This window comes from Sceloporus occidentalis, unplaced genomic scaffold (assembly GCF_023333645.1).
Source record: "Sceloporus occidentalis isolate IW3139 unplaced genomic scaffold, rSceOcc1.0.p SCAF_25, whole genome shotgun sequence".
NCBI lineage: Eukaryota > Metazoa > Chordata > Lepidosauria > Squamata > Phrynosomatidae > Sceloporus > Sceloporus occidentalis.
Window position 1 is genome coordinate 883,244 of NW_028317005.1, and position 20,017 is coordinate 903,260.

Consider the following 20,017-nt stretch of genomic DNA (forward strand, 5'->3'; position numbering starts at 1 on the left):
TCATTTCAGTAAGTGCACAAGCAAAGACATCCTTATATGCCAAAAACATACAGTATGTGTGGTGGGCACTAAAAATTATGTGTAAATGTAAAAAGATATTTCTATAATCTATAGTGCTTATAATTAAGGGCTATCTTTGAAAAATTTAGGCTATGGAGTGAAAGAAACACCTGACAACTGGATCTTATAAACTGTGTTTATGATGTCAGGACAAGTAACATGCTGTGGACAGAGGTTAAAACTTAGAGATAAACAAGTCTTTAGATTTCTACTAATACATATCGTAGGTGTTGTTCGGGGCATTATGTATTAAATTTTTTACATAAACTCAACATACCAATTGAAATCATTACATATGGCAATTCAATGTATATTAGAGTGTTGTAAGAAATTCTACATCCTAGCAAAACTAACATCAGCAATGAACTGCCAATGTCATCTAAAAATTGTTGATGGAACACTAATTCCACCTAGTGGACATAATGGTAACTGCGGCAATAACTGAATGAGGCTGACAATTATATTCACATATTCAATATATTAAAATCCAGCAAATTGTCCAGACCATTGTTATTAGGACAGATAGAAGGTAATAATCATTGAGTACTGTCTCCCTTACCCAATAAATAAGAATTTTTATCAGTGACCGCAATCTGGCACAAAAACGGCTTTAGCCCCTAATAAAGCCAGTTCATACATCAGTGAAATGCGTATGGTGCGCATTAGTGTTCTTGTTGCCATTTCCTCCTAGTTTAATTATTGTTATACATAGCACCACCAATTCTGTAGCACTATATAGGCTTGTGTTTATTAATGTATCTGAAGGTTATTGTATTGGTAACTTCTTAGGAGGGATCAATTAAAGTGTATGTTATGCACTGGAGCTCTGCATGCCATACCATTTTTTTTTTTAGTCTTTAGAGGCAGTTGTCTTTAGTGTGGCGGTCTCTTTCATGACATCTATAGAACTCTCAATTGATCTCTTATCTATCACTAGATTTGAAGTCACTGAGGTGCCCCTGGAAATTCCACTGATCTTTGGGACACATATTGTGATAGCATAGTTGCCGTTTTTAATGGTGCTTTCCAATTTAAACATCTATTACTTGTGCAACATTGATTAAAAGTTTGATTGATGTTTCATTTTATTTGCTTAGAGAGATATTTCCTGTCTAGAGTACTCAAATACTGGCTGAAAAAAGCAATTTGGCAGAATTTCCTAATCGGGAGGCTACTTTAGTTCCATTAAAACAGTATTTTTAGAACTCATGTAATATAAATAGGTATTAAGTCACTATTTTATTGCAGTCTATGCCAGGGTCATTAATGTCTTAAGTAAAGTTATTGATATGTTGTATTGATGCCCTTGTTGTATTTTATACAGTGAAGACCAATTGGGTATGTCGTTTTTTTGTTCCCTTTCTGAAATTGTAAGGCTGATATTTTGTGTATATGACTTGTGCTATTGTGAAGTATTTGCATATGAGAGTTAATGAGATTTTCACTGTATGCATTTTACAGCAAGTTCACCGCCAACTCAAAGCTTTGTGAATCACAATAATCCTCACCAAGAGGCTTCAGTAAAAACTCTAACTTAGCAGCACCATATGGCATTTTTGTATTATGCATTAGCAAGTGTTTTTTACTCATCCATCTAAAATTAAAAGCAAAATAAGAAAATGAGGTTTCATTGCTCAGGGAACTGTTTGGATTCTAATAAGGCGGAATAAGTGCAAACGACAGACTTTTTATTATAACTAGTAATGAGCAAAGACCAATATTAAAAGTATTTTGATAATGGCCCATAACCTCCATTTGTGTTTTTAACACACTGCCATGGTCTATTACAAAGCTTAACATCTAACACCGGAAATATCATGCCAGGCGGTGGATGGCTCTTTAAAAGATCCTGTTCCACCTGCTCATTGGTGGATTGGCAGCATTGGAAACACCATTCCTAGTTCTGGCGTGGATCCATCAGTTCGTCAAAAATTATTTTCAGATTTTGTTCACTAAAATGTATGTGCATACAATGGCACGTATTGTTGATTAAGTAGTTGCCGATTGCTGTTGAGGAGAATATTACCAGCCCTGCCACTCTGAGACAAACACAAAAACCAAAGGTTTCATTAATTAAAGAATTTAGTACTGCTAAAGGTTGTGACTACATTTTGCAAGCACTGTGCTTATCCCCTAGTGTCTGGACAATGCAGAAAAACCGTGACTATTTCATACCAATTTGCCTCAAATTATAAAACCATAACACAGTAAAGGGAACACATTAAGCAGATGAATCCCAGAAATACATTAACTGAAAAAAATACAATATTCTTAAAAAATACAAGGTCTTCATGGAATTGTTGTGCCTAATAAAAAAAATGATTATTATTAGAAGAGCAGCTTTGCATTTGACTAATTAAAATAGTTTTCCATCAATTTGGTAACATAATAATATCTGCTCTGATTTGAAACCATTTCCTGTAGAACAAAAGTGGGTAGCAGATCCTCTGGCTTAAAGGGCTATGATCTGGAAACAGGCCCCCTCGACAAATGTTCCGTGGCTTCCTTCTAGAACTGTAGCGATGCCGTGGCTGCCAAAGGGGACTCTCCTGCAGCTGGGTCAGGGTTAAATTTGGCACCAGTGTAACCAGCTCTATTGTGGACGACCATCAACAAAGGAGAAAACAGACAGGGACTATTAAAAGAGCAGTCTTTGAAATAAAAGATAGCTCTTTGCAAGTGTCAAGCTCACCTGCAAACACCCCATTTGTATTATTAATGTGAAAGACTGCAGAGTCCCCCACATAACGAGGGATAAATTGTTTCTATAATAGATTGCTTCATCTGACAGCAACTAATTGTTTGGTGAGATATGTCTGATGACCGCTGGCTTGCTTTCTCAAAGAACCAAATGATAAATGTATGTTTCCTTCACGTATTGAACCATATTAACAGCAATACCATAAATGTAATAAGCTGAACTGTGCGTGCCAGAGTATCTACAAAAGACCAACTGTCCCAACTAAGTGAAGTAGTAGCCCTAGTAACCTTACTATCACAGTCACTTCACTTTTGGAGCATAAAAAGAAAATATTGCTTATGGTGGAAAAACACATGCTGTCAACCAATATTGTCAAACATGATGTTTAATGCTATTTAACAGTGACTGGCTGATATATATTATGTGGGGGGGGGGGAATCATAAAGCAGAGCGAGACAGAAGCAGGAGAAATGTGGCCTTGGTCTCCACAGTATCACTACAACCCAGGAAGCTCTCAATACATTGTAGCGAAGGAACTAGGAACCAGACGTTGTAGCGAAGGAACTAGCAGGTCTGGCAGAGCTCCCAATGGGTGCATGATCACCTAAGAATGTGATTATTCTCCAGCGGGGGGGGGGGGGGGGGTGGGGTGGGGGAATAAAAGGGGCTTTATTCACTACACATTCACAGACATTGCAGTTTAGATGCAGAGTTGAAACATTTCAGCTTCATTACTTGACACTGTATGTGTCAGCATAATGCATGTGCCAGTATCAATTTAAGTATGCGTTATACATTCATGCGAGGGAAGCTTACAGAGCTTGAGCCTTTATACTGCTTAGATAATTTTTGATAAACAAGCTTCTCAAACTCACAAAACAGTGGGTACTGCCAGGTCCAGTTCTGGTCTTCCTCCTGCCACCCATACACAATGTTGGTCTGCTCACCGGTAGCCACAATCAAAGGAATGCTCAAACAGCAGAAATCCCCACTGTCATTTTTTTTTTGTTCTATTTTTATTCAGCTTATCCCGCCATGGTTGATACAAATTAAGTATCCTTAAAATGATTTTTTATTTTTATTCAGGAGCTTAAATCTTTTGCTATAAAGAACAGACATCTTTTGAATAATGAATAAACAAATGTACAAATTATTTATACCATTCAGAATACAAGATGCCTACAGTGCAGCATACTACAAGTCATTTGAGCACCAAAAGGTTCTGCCAAGAATCCAGCTTATATGACCATGAACAGGGCAATTAGCAATGGTGAGTTCAAGTTTTTTCCCCCTCTCAAGCTAACAGGCATTTTGGGTTTGTATGAGGATACTTTATTTTTTGGCAGACTTATAAACACATGCAAAATCTGCTCCCTGTTTTTTAAAGTAACATCTTAACTATTTATCAGCGTGGTTTTATTTTAGTCATTAAACAGACTTGAACGCACGCATCCGGAACGTTGCAGCTGCAACTTTTATAACCAAGGTATAATCGAGGCATCTTTCTGTTAAGAAAACTCTTTAGTGTTAACTGGGATTGAACTGATGAGCTGCCCTTGACAGCTGCAACTCTTATTGTGGAGAAAACTCACACAACAGTCTGGATCCAACAGAAAAAGCTCAGATTCTAAAAATGGCCAATATTTCCTTGACTATCTCCATAAGATTATCATAACATAGCTTGTGGCGGTAAACTAAATGTAATAAGAGGAACTATGATGCTTTATTGCAAACCAAAAGCCGGCAGAAAGCTCTGTTTACACCCATGTAGTAAGGTTTAAAATATGGAGGTCATAGGGAATTTGTACAACCTGCATATCCTATCCTAGAAGTGTAGTGATGTCTTTGTGATGCATTCTGCTTCCCATAACCATGATGACAGAGCTGAATAAATGCCACAATTTTGGAGAAGAAATGATTCCGAATTAACTGGTGTTTAATAGCATTCCCTGATCCGGCACTATCTGTTGCATCCCGCCTGTGGACAGACACCGCACACAAATTAAAGCACCAGGAATGCGTTTGCCTGATGCCTTCCATATCATCTGCAGCTATTGCTGCACTGCATGATGGCTTCTCTCTGTGTCTTTGCGTGCAGTCTTCATCATATTTGGTGTTGGTGCTTCCTGGTCCACTTTCAATGCTTTTGGTCTCCCATCTTCTTCATGGATGAGAAAATGCAATGCCTTTATCCATTTAGAAAATAAACCACCACCTCATATGTGCACATCATTATGGCCGTGTTAGGGATTTGTCTGACCAGGTGAGTTGTGAGGCCACGGTAAAGGGCTCCATAGCCTTCTTCCTTTACAAGTAGAGACAGTGTCTGGACAAAGGACCGGTATTTTGTTCCTTCTTCACGTAGCCTCGTTCGCACAACCTCTGCAAAACAAACACATTTAACAAGGTTACAGAAGATAATCAGACAACTGATAACCGCCAACATTGTCACTGGTTTGAAATGCGTTCAGTAGTTGGGACACTGTGCACAAAAAAGAACTTTCGCCTAAAACTCAAACGGCTCGTGCGAAAGATTTACACATGGACCTTAGACAACAGGTTGTAGTGGGATGAAAAATGTTATCTTGCCATTTTAATTATGCATAATGCAGGTCCAGCTAGCCTTACTTGTAGGAGCAATTCTTTAGTTTAGACATCCATAATGGACCGTTATATCAGCAAGACAGAATGTTTTATATAACCCATGGGTTTAGTGGATCAACAAGACTGAAGTATAGACGTCTATTGACAAGCTGGGTTTTGAAGAGATGAAACCTTCTGGGCTTTTAGCTAACCCATTTTTTTCTTGGGTCAAAGAAATAATAAAAGTCACTGCTGAGCCTACTAAAAATATGCACGTTCATAAGCTGCACAAGATGAAGGATCTTCCGTGGCAAGTCCCATCATACATACACATGTAAGTATGAATATGCAGAAATTAGGTGACCCAAAACATGCAGCTACAGAGAACAGGATAACCCGGTATCAACTAACAATTTAATTAAACAGTTGTGTTTTCATCTTCACCATGGTTTTCTGGTAAGTTTGACTGTACAACCCACATTTGGCCGATAAGTGGCAATGTTTTAATAGGTAAAAGGGTGTCCAACTCGTTAAAAACAAAGCATATCTTACCATGTGGATAGGCTATGGAGGTGGCGCACGTTTTGGAAGTTGCTGCTGCCAGCATTAGTCCAACAAAGTCCGAAGCCTCCTTTACAGATTCATCCTCGTCATCAATCGCTGAAGAAGCAGTCTTATGTTCCAGCAGTTTGCGTTTAATACTTTCGTAAATAACAAAGTGGATAACAGTTTCAGAGATGCCAGCATAAGAGGCAGACATGCCTCGGTAAAACCCCTTCAAGCCATCAGCCCTGTATACTCTTTGGACGCACTCAAAAGCGCTCATTCTTCTTTCTCCTCGGTTTCTAAGGGGAACAATTAATAAAAGAATCAGGGATAAATTTGTACCAATGTATCAATACCTCATATTTCCTGCTGACAGCCTTACAAAACTACGCTTATACATTAGCACAATATTCAGAGCAAAATGAGATCAGGAGATGGATTCAGCCAAATGCATCTCTCCCTGCACATGATTTACACACCTGCTGGCATTGCTGATCACTGGAAGTACTTCCTACCACTGACTGACTGTATAAGCAGCCAATCAGTGGTAAGAGACAAGAAGAGATTGTATCGTTTTGTATCGGTTGCGTCCAATAGAGGTAATATACAAATAAAAACAAAACACAGTGACGGAAATAAATTGTGGCTGGGAGCAAAGAGAAGGTAGTTGATGGTCCCCTCAGCACCCTTGTGGTTCACAGTTGGATGATGTTGCTTCCAGGGGCAATTTGAAACTGTAGAGGCAGTGAGTGATGCTCCGAAGACGAGCTGCACACTTGACCACTTGTTGCCCCAGCATTGAGTGCGCGTTGCCTACCACTTGATCATAGTGACTCCTAGATGCTTGCAATTCACAATATCACCACTTACAGTGGCCCGGGAAGAAATTTGACAAAAATGACTTGTGGCAAAGATGCCATCCTATGAGAGTGATAAGAGCTCTTCAGTACGACCTATTCTACAGCCAATGCTTGTCTATGGAGGTGTCATGCCAGTGCGGATGAAATGCCTAAATTTAATAACTGTAAGGGGTGTCCACGTATTCGTGGTCGTATAGTATAACAGAACCTGGGTAAACCTAGCAGAAAACTAGCCCAATTGTTATTTAAAAGTCGTAAAATAAATAGTGTCTTAATGGCACACTTAATAGCATAAGATCTTTCTTACCTTGCATCCAGTTGTAGCCGAGTCTTAATTAACCAGATTGGATTGGTGGCTGTAATTGCAGTGAAGCCTAAACAGACGAGGCAATATAATATTTAGCAGCTGAAGGACAAAATGGATGTTAAATGAAGCATATGATATAACTAGTTTATACTTGGACAGCTTCCTCCACAAATAACAACTGTTTGCTTTATATTGGGGGAAGAATTGCAGTTCTATAAGAATTACTACAGCTGGTGGTAAGCAAACTGAAATATTTCCTATACTATAGATCATATTAAAATTAAAACGCAGGCTAGTTCATTATTACACAATAATGGACACAAAAATACAACAAAACTGTTCTTTTTAATAAAAAGCATTATTTATAAGACTAGGAAACTAAGCTTGTGTGATGTTGAAACGAATGTACTTTGTACAAGAGATTGCAGAGTCGTCAGTAGGTTAAATGGTGTAAATGCAGTGCCACGGGGGAAGGTTTACAGAAGGTTATTTTCAGAAATGAAGACAAAACCAGCTGATGTATACAATCTACAGACAATAAGGCACTGTCCATGCAGTGATGTGGCAGACCATGACGTAACAGACAAATCTATTGTTCATGCCTACCAGGGTGACAAGCTTGTGTAGGCATCTACTGCACCCACCCATTCATTCAAGAAAAACAGACATGGAAATACGCTACAAACCAGATGCCTTGGCCCACTTGGACAGCTAAGTTTTTGCATAAAGCCCATCGCTGACAGAAGACCAAGTGTCCCCTGTGGCGATAGAGTGAACGTGTGAACTCTGTGGGATCGTAACTCTTTTCATAAATCTTTTTACGAGCTGTTGGTTTTCTATCTATATCTTATATGGGAACAAAGGAAGTCATGTAACAGCAAACATGGGATAAAATATGACAGACCCCGTGTCCACACCCCTGTCTGGCATTCCTAGCATAGATAATGTTACATTTCATTAATTTCAGAGGATAGTTTTTGGACACTCAATTATATGAGTGTGTATGCAATGATTATATTATATATATTAGCATAGGTGACTTTTTTGTAAGGATGCCTTTTTAAAAATATTTGGGCCTTCAACCCATGGTGGAATTCCGACGGTGTGTATCCGATATACATTTATATTTTAAAGAGCAGAGGTGACCCATCTCGTGTAGCATGAATTATTACACTATTTTTTTCAATCCAGAACAATGACCTTTTATATCCCTGAGGCCATGGTCAATCATGGAGGGACAGGGTTCTTATCTGCTATCAAACTCAATGGTTACAGAAAATTAAACCCTTATTCATGAACAGTAAGTTCCCCTTTGCTCAAGTTAGATAATATTTTTATATTATTTATAGTTAGTTTTGTTCCAGGTGGAAATTGGGAAATTTTATTCACAACTGTGTAAAAGATCATTATAAAACGAGTTAGGAGTCCACAATGTCCTTGATTTCAAACAGTTAAAGGAAATCTATCATGACATTTTGCTTTGTCGATCTAATTTCATTATGCAGTCATTACATTTCAAACTAATAAGTTACTAATGGTAAATTTAATATGCCCACCTTTTTTCCTTGGCATAAGCATGCTTATTTATTATTTTCTAAAATCCTTGGCTCCTTGTCAGCATGTATGAGCAACATTACCAATCTTATGGTACTGACAAAAGAATACATAGATGGACTGGACAGAAAAAAAGAGGGATGGCGGGCATGCCTATAAATCTTTTAAAGCAGACAGTAAGTAGTCGCATATGTAGACTACTCAAAAATGTTCATAATAGACTCCCTTTAAGTATTTCTGGTCTATAATCTTTGGGCCAAAAAACATTTGGTTTGAAATAGTAGTGGAAAAAGGAGAGAAAACTATGGGGATGTATTCTTGGAAGCACTATAGTACTATTTGTGCAGTATTTAACTCCAACAAATGTTTCTAATAGAACCTATATGAATTTAATCTGAAGCTGCAGCCCACTAAATAGAGCTCACAGGTTCCTAGCATAGATAATACATGCCATGGAAAGATGATGGAGCTTCATCATGAACACACTCACATTTTAGTGCCAAACACATCTAAGGGTGAGACCTCCAATCTGGATTAACTAGGGAAGGTCAAAGTGCTACACAACATAGCGAAATCAAAAACACCTTGAGTGTTCCGTCAAAAAAAAAATAAAAAAATAAAAAAGGTAATTACAAATCCAATGTGCAGTTCTTACGCTTTTGGCTGCAGAGAGAAGCAGGGTCAAGTACTCACGGGGATTAAGTTAGTCCATATTTCAGCAGGACGAGACCTGCAGGAGGCGAGCATGAGATGACACAATCTCGCGCTTTTCACAGTTGAAATGTACAGTAAACGCCTAAAATAGACACAGGCTTTTCTGTATCGCAACAACAAGCAGTGGTCCACAACATTGCGTACCAACGAAACCCACGGAAAGGATTTCACAGAAGTAGATTGTAAGGATTACAAAAAATAGCTGCAAAATGTTCTGAAATTTTAATTAAAGTGGACCTGTCCGATAACGCAATAAAAAAAACTGTCAAAATAATCTCAATATATAATAATTTTAAACATAGTTTGTAGTAGATGTTTTAAATACCACAATGCACTTCCACATGGACCCACAATAAGTGATTGTCTATTAATTTTGTACTGGTGTGCACAAATCAGGAGACATGCGCATTGTGAAGACGGTGTGATTGCTGCAGGGCATTATCAAAAATATCTTTTTTTTTTTTAAATTTATTTTTAAGTAGGTCAAGTCCACTTTAAATAACAAAAATATATTTAAAATGGTGTTAATTATACCCACTATTAAACTTATGACAAAAATGTCTCAGTTTGGGTCTGAAAACTGAATATAAACAATTTTTCCATGAATGAGGCAGGAGGATTTTGTACAAGTATTATAAAAGCACAATATGTGAACAATCATCCTTTTGTACTTATTTTACATTCAAACAATGTTAAAACTGTAAAAACAACATTTAGGAATGCTTTTTACGTAAAGAATAGACTGGTGTGAAAAGTAAATAATTAAAATATATAATCGGTAATAATTAACCATTGTAGCAAACAAATACTCACCTGTCAGATATCGCAATTGGCATCGGATGAGTTTATTTACTTTAAATTTAGCAATCTTCGAAAGTCTTATGTAATATCATATGTCTGGCCCCAGGAGGCTAGCCCCTGAAACTGCCAGGTGACCTGAACAAATAGCCAACAGACCAATGAAGCTCACTAGTGACCTTTCAGATAGCAGACATCCATTAGATTTCAGGGAAAAAACTGACAAACAATACTACGCTAGTTTCAGAGTTTTCAATAACAATATCAATGTCACTTTAGAGGTTCTTGCGCTAAAAGGATATACAATATCAGCAGACTGTTAGTCAAGTTAGTCTAAAAAAGTTAATATATTATTTATAATGTTACAAAGTATGGCAGTTGAATTATTTAATGTACATTTTGCTTAGTTTAAGCTCTACCTTATAGTAAAACCAGAATATATAACACAAACAAAAAAGGTTGAAAGGCTATGGAAATGTAGACAAAACATCGTTGATATTGGTTAAAAATGAAGAAGAAAAAAAGAAACGACAACAATAGGCACTTAATACAAAATGAGGGCTGAAGTGGACCTTTAAGAAGCAGGATGACACTAAAGTGCCTCATGTGACATCATATGAAGCTTGACTGTTGGAAAGTGAAACTATAAGACAGTAGAAATGGGTAGGGCAAGAGTAGTTAGGGCTACATGGCTACATTTAGAAGCCACATGGCTATATGGCTGCTGGCAACTGGCCATCCCTGATCTTAACCAGTTGCCATAAATAAACAAAGCAGCTCTGACATAAAAAGTCAGAACTATCAGTTAAATGTTCCAGTTAATTGGTCCATTTCTACCGCTAGGCACTATGAATCACACACGATCAGAGGAGATTTTGGTTACCCTATGGGCTTTTGAATTAACGTATGTTTTTTGAAGATGGAGTGCAGAATTTGACTCTCTCTTTGATATCTGGGACTATTCAGGAGAACCTAGTTATTTCTGCACCTTTCTGGAAGTACTTATTTTTAATTCATTTACATTTTTATGGATTCCTACTCTTCCTACATTTTGTAACCATTCCATACCACACCAACATATGCCATTTACTTGCACTCACAGGTACGGAACAATTAGACAAACTCAATCTAGTTTTAGAGAAATTGTTCTTTATATGCTAGGCAGGAATTCATGTTTAACGACTTAAACCAATTCCAAACAGAGTAAAGCAGCTTCTCAGTGTTTTGGTCAAGTTCTTATATGCTCGAGCATTAACAAATGCTTTCAGAAGATTATTTAGTTACGAGACTACATACGGAGATGGATACGCACTTGCCAAAGAAACTTATGTTTAGTACAGAGTAACCTTTGCTTTTCGAAAAAGGATGAGAAGTGTACAGAATCCATGGTCAACAACTGCGTACCGATCAACATCATAGATTCTTCCTATTAAAAATAAATGCTATAAACAGGCCTGTATTCTTATATACATCCTGTCAATTTTATTCACTAAAGAGAGAGTTAGCAGGAGAGTTGTGGTTTTAACCCCCTCGCTTCACTAACATCTGTAAAGGGGCAACATATTATAAATATAAATAACCTATAAAGGGGTACTATAATGCATAAATGCATGTGGAGACTAAATAAATCTTACCAATTTAACTATACATTATACAGCACCAACCAAGCTCTCCCTGTAGCAGAAGCTCATTGAGGTTGGATCTTTACAATGTATAGTGAATAGACATTTTCTTACAAGTAACACTAAGTTCTGGACCCCATCACTCCTGTGTTTTTACATGCCTGGGCATATCTGTAAAAAGCATGGAGGAGGAGGGGAGTCTCATAAAACATCAACTTAAACCTAAACTAAATGGTGTGGCCCCGAGTCTGTCCAAAATATTTCCAGATTATGTATGTGATCTATATTAGTGTTGACCAACCTTATATCATACAATAGTGCAATGGCTATGCCACCTGGCATTACACTGACCCACAAAATAAAATCACGTCGTCGGCTGTTTTTACTTCTTTGGAATATATTGCTGCATACTAGATAAAAAAACGCTATTAACACAATAAGACAACCCACTATTACAATACAATACAGCAAAACTAGCTGGCAGAAAACATTAAATGCGAGAGACTTAAACAAACAAGACATCTTCGAGATCATGATAGTATTTCTGCTGTACAGGAATCCTTCACGAATAGAGAAATTTACCTGCTGCACCTGCAGAGACCATATGTACCTGCGTGGAATCTGCTGTAAACACGTGGTTCAGCCTCTCTTTACAACTGGAATATGCTGCAAAGTAAATGGCCCTGCAGAGCAATGAGATCAGTGCGTTAGAGTCAATTCTATTCCTTACACCGGCCATTACAATGACACTTCCTACAGAAACACAGACTTTTATAGTAACAAAAAAGGTATTTAGTTCACCAAGTCTGCCCATTTGTTCTAACCACTTCATGACTTGACCTTTGATTTTGTCTTTAGGATATTCTTATCTGTATCCCAAGCACATCTACATTTATTAAGCATTAATATCTCCCGCCGCTGCTGGAAAGCCATGGAATGACTCAACAGAATAAAGGATAAATATGCGCAGAAATGGAAGACATTGTTCTGGTTGGAAAAAACTTTGATGACCCTCTGCAGCATTCAATTTCTCTCTTGTGAAACAACTTTCTCTTCCTCTACCAAGTACCAGTATTTGCTTCAATAGATGTGAGCATGTATTTGTTTCATGTGTCCGTAGGATAACTTTATTTTGCTAGTGAGAACAAATCTGATTTAGATTAACCTACTTTTCCACACGGCCCTACATGGGTTATACATAAAAAAAAATGTCCACTTCCTGCAGCCCCCACATAATACCTTCCACAACCCCTGCATTCTAGCACACAGACATCTTTATTGTTCTCCAACTCCCCTTGTGCAGCTCCATATATGTGAGGAAAGCTGCAGTCTTTACAAATATACGAATATTATCCACAAAATAAGGATGTTGGGGGCAGTCTTCCTGCAAGCTATGGCTGCAAGTGACAATATGTCAACATACTAAGAAAGTAAAACTTGCCTGAAAGGTATTTTCTAAAATATGCATCTATAGAAATGTTTTAACTGATAATCTAGCAATTCGATCAATTGTAGCAAAGATGAATGTCAGAAGCTATTATAAATTTAAGTAAGCACATATTGTATGCATTAAAAGTGAATATGATAGCAAGTGTGTCCCTTTAAGGTCTAATAAAGAAGTGATGCAGAATGATGAGCAGTACCTGGAAGGGGCCACACCCACGAGATTAGGGCCCAGGCCTCTGAACAGGGAACGCATACCTTCCTTCTGCAAGATCATCCTGAAAATGAAAAACAAAGGCAGACTAAATGAGATGTCTCCACAGAAGAGTATGGTGAGGGACATACAGCATTCTACTGGGAAAAATAAAATATATATATATATATAGTGAGAAAATAGTTTTCAATTATAGCAGCAACTGACATAGATCTTCTTAAAGTCCTGCTTTTTAAAGCTTGCTATGTCTTTTAATCAAGGGCATATCCACAGATGAAATGCGTTGGCTCATTGTCAGCACACCCAGTTTGCATACCGTAGGTGCTCTGTTGCTTCTCCCTGCATGCACAGGCTTTGCTAGTAACATTCTTGTACTCATATTTTTCAGTTTAAGTGGAGAATGAGTCATGTAGCTCGAAGCCAAGCAGAAATTGAGCCAAAGCGAGGAAACATGAGCCACGCTAACTGTGCCGATTGTACAACTCTATACAGTCTGGTTTTGCATTTGTTTGTGGACACATTGTTCTGGGAGACCCTTAATTTACGGAACCACCGCTATGGTTTTCAGAGACTTTCCCAAGAGAAATCATTTCCACCAATATTTCACTGTCCTTTCTATCCACAACTAGTGTTTTTTTTTCTTGACTACTAGTGGAAGCAAGCATGTACGTCAGTTTATAAATCTGTTTTGTCAAAGCTATCATAGAGATTGTGATTTAATCCCAGCATACGGATTCTAACAAATTCCATTTTCAATTTGGAGAAAGCCTGTGTGTGATGGAGTGTGTGACGGAACTGTTCATCACTGGGGGCCCTGGAGAGGACTGAAAGCAAGCCTGCTACCTACAGATTATGTACCCTGTTTCCCTGCCCTGGCGAGTGGGACTGTTGTCCTCGTCTGGGACCCGAACTCCCGTCTCTAAGTGCACCCCAGGACTGGTTAGTGGGACAGGTGCCTTTTGCCAGCCCTCTGCATTCACAACTCCAGGAGCGACGGAGCTGTGCTGTCCGACTGAACTGGATGCAGACCCGGTTTGGGTCTGGCCCCAGTTCAGTCTTCTTTGTAAAAGAGGAGATATGTGACAGAATGACCTGTCATACAAGGCCCCAAGGTAGTCAGAGATGGCTCCAGCCTGGCTGCCAAACAGGCAGGAACTCCATTGTTTAATTAACCCCATCAATAGGATTGCTGATTGGGGATTAAAGGTTGGGTTGAATACATGTATCTGTTAATTTATGTTAATGAAGTTCTGTGGCTATCTGAGTCTATGTTTTACTACAATAAACTGTTCATTCCTGCTGTACTCAGTTCAAGGTAGTTGTATGTCTTCTTATTGGGTACACATAGCAGGGTTCCAAGGTGCGCATGCTGACTGGTGCTGGAAGTGATTCCGGGGACAACAGGAGGATACATGTGGGTGATCTCTGGGAGTTACTACAGCTCTCTTGGTGAACCCGTTACACTGTGTTTTAACCAATTCCCATGACAAACTGTGTTTGGATTTCTAGTTTCTTGCTATAACCATTAGGGTAGCAGCTAACAGATGTATCACTGTTTGGTCTGATAACATTGTAGGCCAATGTGTGTGTAGTACAGCGACTCCAGGAGTATATTTTAATTCCATCCATGAAATTATTTGGATTTTCTGAAATACTTAAAGCCATAAAGTAAAGTCCAAATGTTTCTAAAATATTAAAACATTGTGTATGTTTCTGTGCTCTATTCATCGATACAATTGGGATTGAAGAATGGATTTTTCCCCCCTTTCCACATATACCGTATTGGCTCGGAAATAGGCCGCCCCCGTGTGTAGGCCGCACCCTAAAAGTTTGGTGCTTTTTAAAGAAAATGTTTTTTGGTTTTTTTTATAGACATGCTGCCACTCTGTCCCCCCCCCCCGAGATATGCTGCCACTCTGTCCCCCCCCCGAGATATGCTGCCACTCTCCCCCACCCGAGATATGCTGCCACTCTGTCCCCCCCGAGATATGCTGCCACTCCTCCCCCCGAGATATGCTGCCACTCCTCCCCCCCGAGATATGCTGCCACTCTGTCCCCCCCCGAGATATGCTGCCACTGTCCTCCTCCCCCCCCGAGATATGCTGCCACTATCCCCCCCCCCCCCGAGATATGCTGCCACTCTGCGCCCCCCCCCCGACTTACCAGAGCAGACTCCCGGGTGTCTTGCGGGGCCGGCGGGGGACACCTACGCAATACGCATATACAACTTCCGGTGCCGGGACTCAGCGGGTGTGTCGGCACCGGAAGTTGTATACGCGTAATGCGTAGGTGTCCCCCGCCGGCCCCGCAAGACACCCGGGAGTCTGCTCTGGTAAGTTTTGGGGGCAGAGGTAAAATGCATCGTGCGGACGTTCACCGCTGCCGGTGAACGTCTGCACGATGCGCTTAGACAATCTCCCGTGCCGGCACCCCCCCCCCCCCCGTGGGAAGTGCTGGCAGGGGAGGCTGTCTGAGCGCATCAGAGAGTAGGATACGGGTCCCCTGCACCGCTGCGGGGGATCTGTATCCTAACCCTGCTGCCTGCCCGGCGCTGCATGTCCCGGACGTCGGGCGCTAGACCCCGAATATAGGCCGCACCCCCACTTTACCGACTTAAAGTGGGGGGAAAAAGTGCGGCCTATATTCGAGCCAATACGGTATTTAGAAAATAAGGACTGGATGATGCTGAGCCATGGTGCTCTAAAAAAAGATAAAATCCACTTGGGTAACATATAAGACTTTATTATGTTTATTCTACCCCACTATGATGATATTTCAAAGCTTTTTAAGTCTTTTCTACTTCATAAGGTTTAGAATTAATTTCAATTAATTTCTGAGGGCTAGTTATTTGAATACCCAGATAGTTCAGATGTTCCTGGGTCTAGCAAAAGCCGAACTTGGCTTTCATTGATTCTATATCTGGCTTCACGTGAACTTTAGTCTTATTATATTTTTGTATATACCAACGTATTTAGCAGTGCTAGCAAAAGGCAATCTTTAATATATGACGCAATCAAGGTCTACATTTTCTAAATTATTTAAGTGTTACTTACCATAAAAAAAAAAATATGGTATGAATGCCCCTAGCACTATAACTCACACAATGCAGGTTACTATTGATAGATTGATAGCTACCTTTATTCTCTCTTGTTCCCTGTAAAGTTTCAACAGTCAACCAGAGTATAACTAGAAGTTGATTCTCAGTTTAACGGATTAAAGGGCCAACCTCAGAAGGTTTCTCCTGGTAGATGGGCTCAGCTGGCCTTGTACAATGTATAATTAAATGAGGGAGATGACTCGAGAACTCACGCAACATTAAAAGTGCATTACGCAGAACCAACATGGCCCTTCACAATGCACACAATGTTTCAATTTCCTACAACTGACCTACGCACTTATTGATTAAACAAATGTCTATTAGATGAAAGCCAGTCCTTAAAAAAAAAAAATCACACCAATGCCTGCTAGGGTAATACTAGTCTTAATATATCTTATAGAGATCGCACACACAAACCACGTACATCGATAATTAATAAACCAAAATAAAAGTGTATTTCATATTGTAACCAAACACAAACAAAAGCTCATGGAAGTGTTAGAGAACAAACACTTCTGATGACAAACTGCTTTTATAAAATTGAATGAACAGCGCGTTGAGTACACTTAATAAACCTTAGTGGCTATATTTCATGTTTAATGACAAGAAACCACAGGCAGGATTTAAACCTTAGGTCTGTAAGACTAGCTTACGCACAAACCATCTAGCGATATGACGTAGTTTCCCTTATCCTGTACCCCTTTGGAAGCCTCTCGCACTAATGATGTCTAATCAAGCTGAAAAGCAAACATTTTAGAAAAACCGAACAAGCCAAGAACATTCACAGATGATTTAACTATACACAGCATTCAGTGAACATAGACCAGTTTCAGGTGCTTAATGCTATCAACCTAGCCACTCAGGAAGCAATTTCTTTTGCACCCAACAAGCATTAACAAAAAGGTGTGGGTTAGACAAATTAATTGATCTGGCCATTAAAAGGCACCGTAGTACAACATCCAGTTGTCAGTCCATGTAGCTCCAATGGCAAACTAGACTCTGGAAGACAGCTATAAATATCTGGTAAAAGTTACTCAAGTCTGTTCAGGAAACGTTTGTCATCCAAAAAAATAAATAAATATATATATAATCCAAGTCATCTTTAGCACTATTGGGGGCACCAAAGGAATCATGTGAACTGTACATTTGACACATTGTATTGTTCTCTGTTACACCAAAACAGTGTACTCAGCTCATCTATAATCAATTATCAATTTTTAGAAGATAATTTGGAGAATCAAAAAAATCCCAAAGTACGGCAGTTATCAATTACGGCATTCAAACGGCACTTTATCAGTAAACCTATTTATAACATATGAAAACTAAGTAAACCTTACCTACCCACTTCTGATCGCTTCCAACCTCCTGCTTTCTCTATCAACAGTAAAGGCACCAGCAGTTCACTTTGGACAGAGGCTTATGGACACTGATGGCATTTGTACTGTTGGAGGTAGGAAGTAATCAGCAGTGGGTAGGCAACGTAGGTTAGTTTTTTTTTTTACCTGTTATAAAGACTAAGTTTATGGGTACTTTATCAATATCAGTTAACAAGTAAGGTATGCTTAGTCAATTTAAAGTGTTACTGGCTCATTAAGATGTCGAGTCACATAAGCTTTCAAGATGTAAAAGCCATATTCAATCTTGGTTGTCAGCTTTTGCATGCAAAGTGCTTGAAATAATACAAAGGCCATATGTCCAGTTAGATGCATCATCTGCTCAGTTGGGATTAAAAGTGTTACCGATTTGTTACCTTAGTTACACGAAAGCATGTTCCTGTTTAATGTCTCATGTTCAAGAACATCATTTTGATGCACCTACCAGTAGATCCTGATGGCACAGCTTGTAATAGGCACAAGATAAATAAAGTTCAACTCTTACCGTGGCAAATGGGGGAAAATGGTAGATATTTTAGCTTTAAATATTCAGAAAAATCTTGTGTAGGGTCTGTTCTTACTTTAGACAAAGCAGTGGTCCAGGAGATACTCTTGCCACCCTGTTGACACTGGCGCCATTCACAGTATTTAGTTGCACATCAGAGATATAGAAAGTCACTGAAGAGGATTGTAACCTTGTCTTCACAACTTCCAGAGGACATGTTAGTATGGCACCAACAGTTCCCCCACACCTGTATAGAAAGCAGAACCAGAGAAACATTTTAATTAGTGGATTACTTCCCAGAACCACAAGTCTCAGCAGTCTATAATAATATTACACACACTTCAAAAGTTGACAAGTGATATAAATGGGTAGAGCTGGGTTGAAGCGAAGAAGAGAGGCCTAGTATTCAATAGCATAATACACACTGAAGCTGAAAACATTACCCCGCTATTGATATCTAAGGGCAAAATATTCACAAATGTCTGATGTTTTTTTTACGATACATAATCAATATAAAGAGAGGAGAATGTTTGAACGCCTGAAAAGCAGCGGTTACACTTGACATCATATAAACAACTTACACACTTCATCTATGTTAAAAAGATAAAAGCCGTAAGAAACAGCCGACACCCAGCGGAAGACAGATGCTTTGTAAGTCCAAGTACCAGGAGCACTGGTCTATCCTGATGGATCTAACGAAACAGGCATTACCATCACTGGTACGTAACTTGTCATTACCACACATGACTAAAATGCAAAACCGCTAATAATTCAAGGGCTCCAGTAGTTTTTTTTTTAATATTTGGTTTTCCTAATTAAACTAAAAACTCACGTAGAGAGATACAAGTCACACGTAGGAGTTTTGTTATTTAGTTAAATTATACATAAAAAAACCATATCTCTTGGACTACGTGTTACTTCTCGGATAACAAGGTCGCCGTTGCACATAGGATTGGAGCGGAGTTGGAGCACAACAGAAATATTCTTATTTATCTCAAGAGAGTCTGGGGCAAAGTTGGAAAATGGATCTAATCATAGTAACCACCGAAGTGTTCCTGTTGATGGGACCAATTGCTTGTTATTGTGAGCAGTTTTCAAAGTTGCTAGAATTGCTCTTTAGAAATAACCCCCTATCCTCAGACAGGTGAACGACCGGGCAGAGATAGGTTCCTTCTCCCATGTGTCAGTCCTTGCATTACCATTACAAACCCTACAAAAAAAGGATTGCCCAATGATGATGATTAGGCAATGTTTACATATTAATACATTTCCAAACCACACTTAACACAGAGAATAGGCAGCAGTTACAGAATATATAGTTTAAGAAATGCCAACAACGGTATTGTTCGCAACAGGAGTATAAACGTCCTTGAATAACGGCATGGCAAAAGTGCCAATGAAACACGAGGAGAACTTGAACTGTGATGATTGTCAGAGATGCTCGGTAAGTCCTTGTCTAGGTGTTCCGGTGTTTAATGATCCAGAGAAACAAAAAAAACAAAAAACCCAAACCAAAGATCACTAAGCTGAAAGAGCATTGTGGGAGATGTAGTCCTGCAGCAGCTGGAGGGCCACAGGTTGCATACCCCTGCATTAGTTCATTTTCCAAGACGTTCTGCAAAGTCCTAAACCAGATGCAA

At 39.1% G+C, this 20,017-nt stretch overlaps 1 protein-coding gene across 1 annotated transcript; it reads right to left on the reverse strand.

The window, feature by feature from the left end:
• Positions 1 to 4,949: 4,949 nt before the first annotated feature.
• LOC149300239 (solute carrier family 25 member 36-like) lies at positions 4,950 to 19,122 on the reverse strand. Its single transcript, XM_089485254.1, has 7 exons — positions 19,043 to 19,122; positions 18,454 to 18,624; positions 13,389 to 13,466; positions 12,328 to 12,428; positions 7,058 to 7,124; positions 5,897 to 6,189; positions 4,950 to 5,143 (listed from the first exon to the last, which is right to left on the reverse strand). Exons 1-7 carry the CDS (start codon positions 19,120 to 19,122, stop codon positions 4,950 to 4,952), a joined length of 984 nt encoding a protein of 327 aa, XP_089341380.1.
• Positions 19,123 to 20,017: the final 895 nt, after the last annotated feature.

Coding starts and splice junctions, on each gene's coding strand:
- LOC149300239 (XM_089485254.1), bottom strand. CDS start 19,122: ATGTGTGGTAATGACAAGTTACGTACCAGTGATGGTAATGCCTGTTTC. Junction 13,467..18,453: donor GGACCACTGCTTTGTCTAAA/GTAAGAACAGAC, acceptor TTTCATTTTCAG/GATGATCTTGCAGAAGGAAG. Junction 6,190..7,057: donor CGGCTACAACTGGATGCAAG/GTAAGAAAGATC, acceptor TGTTCCCCTTAG/AAACCGAGGAGAAAGAAGAA.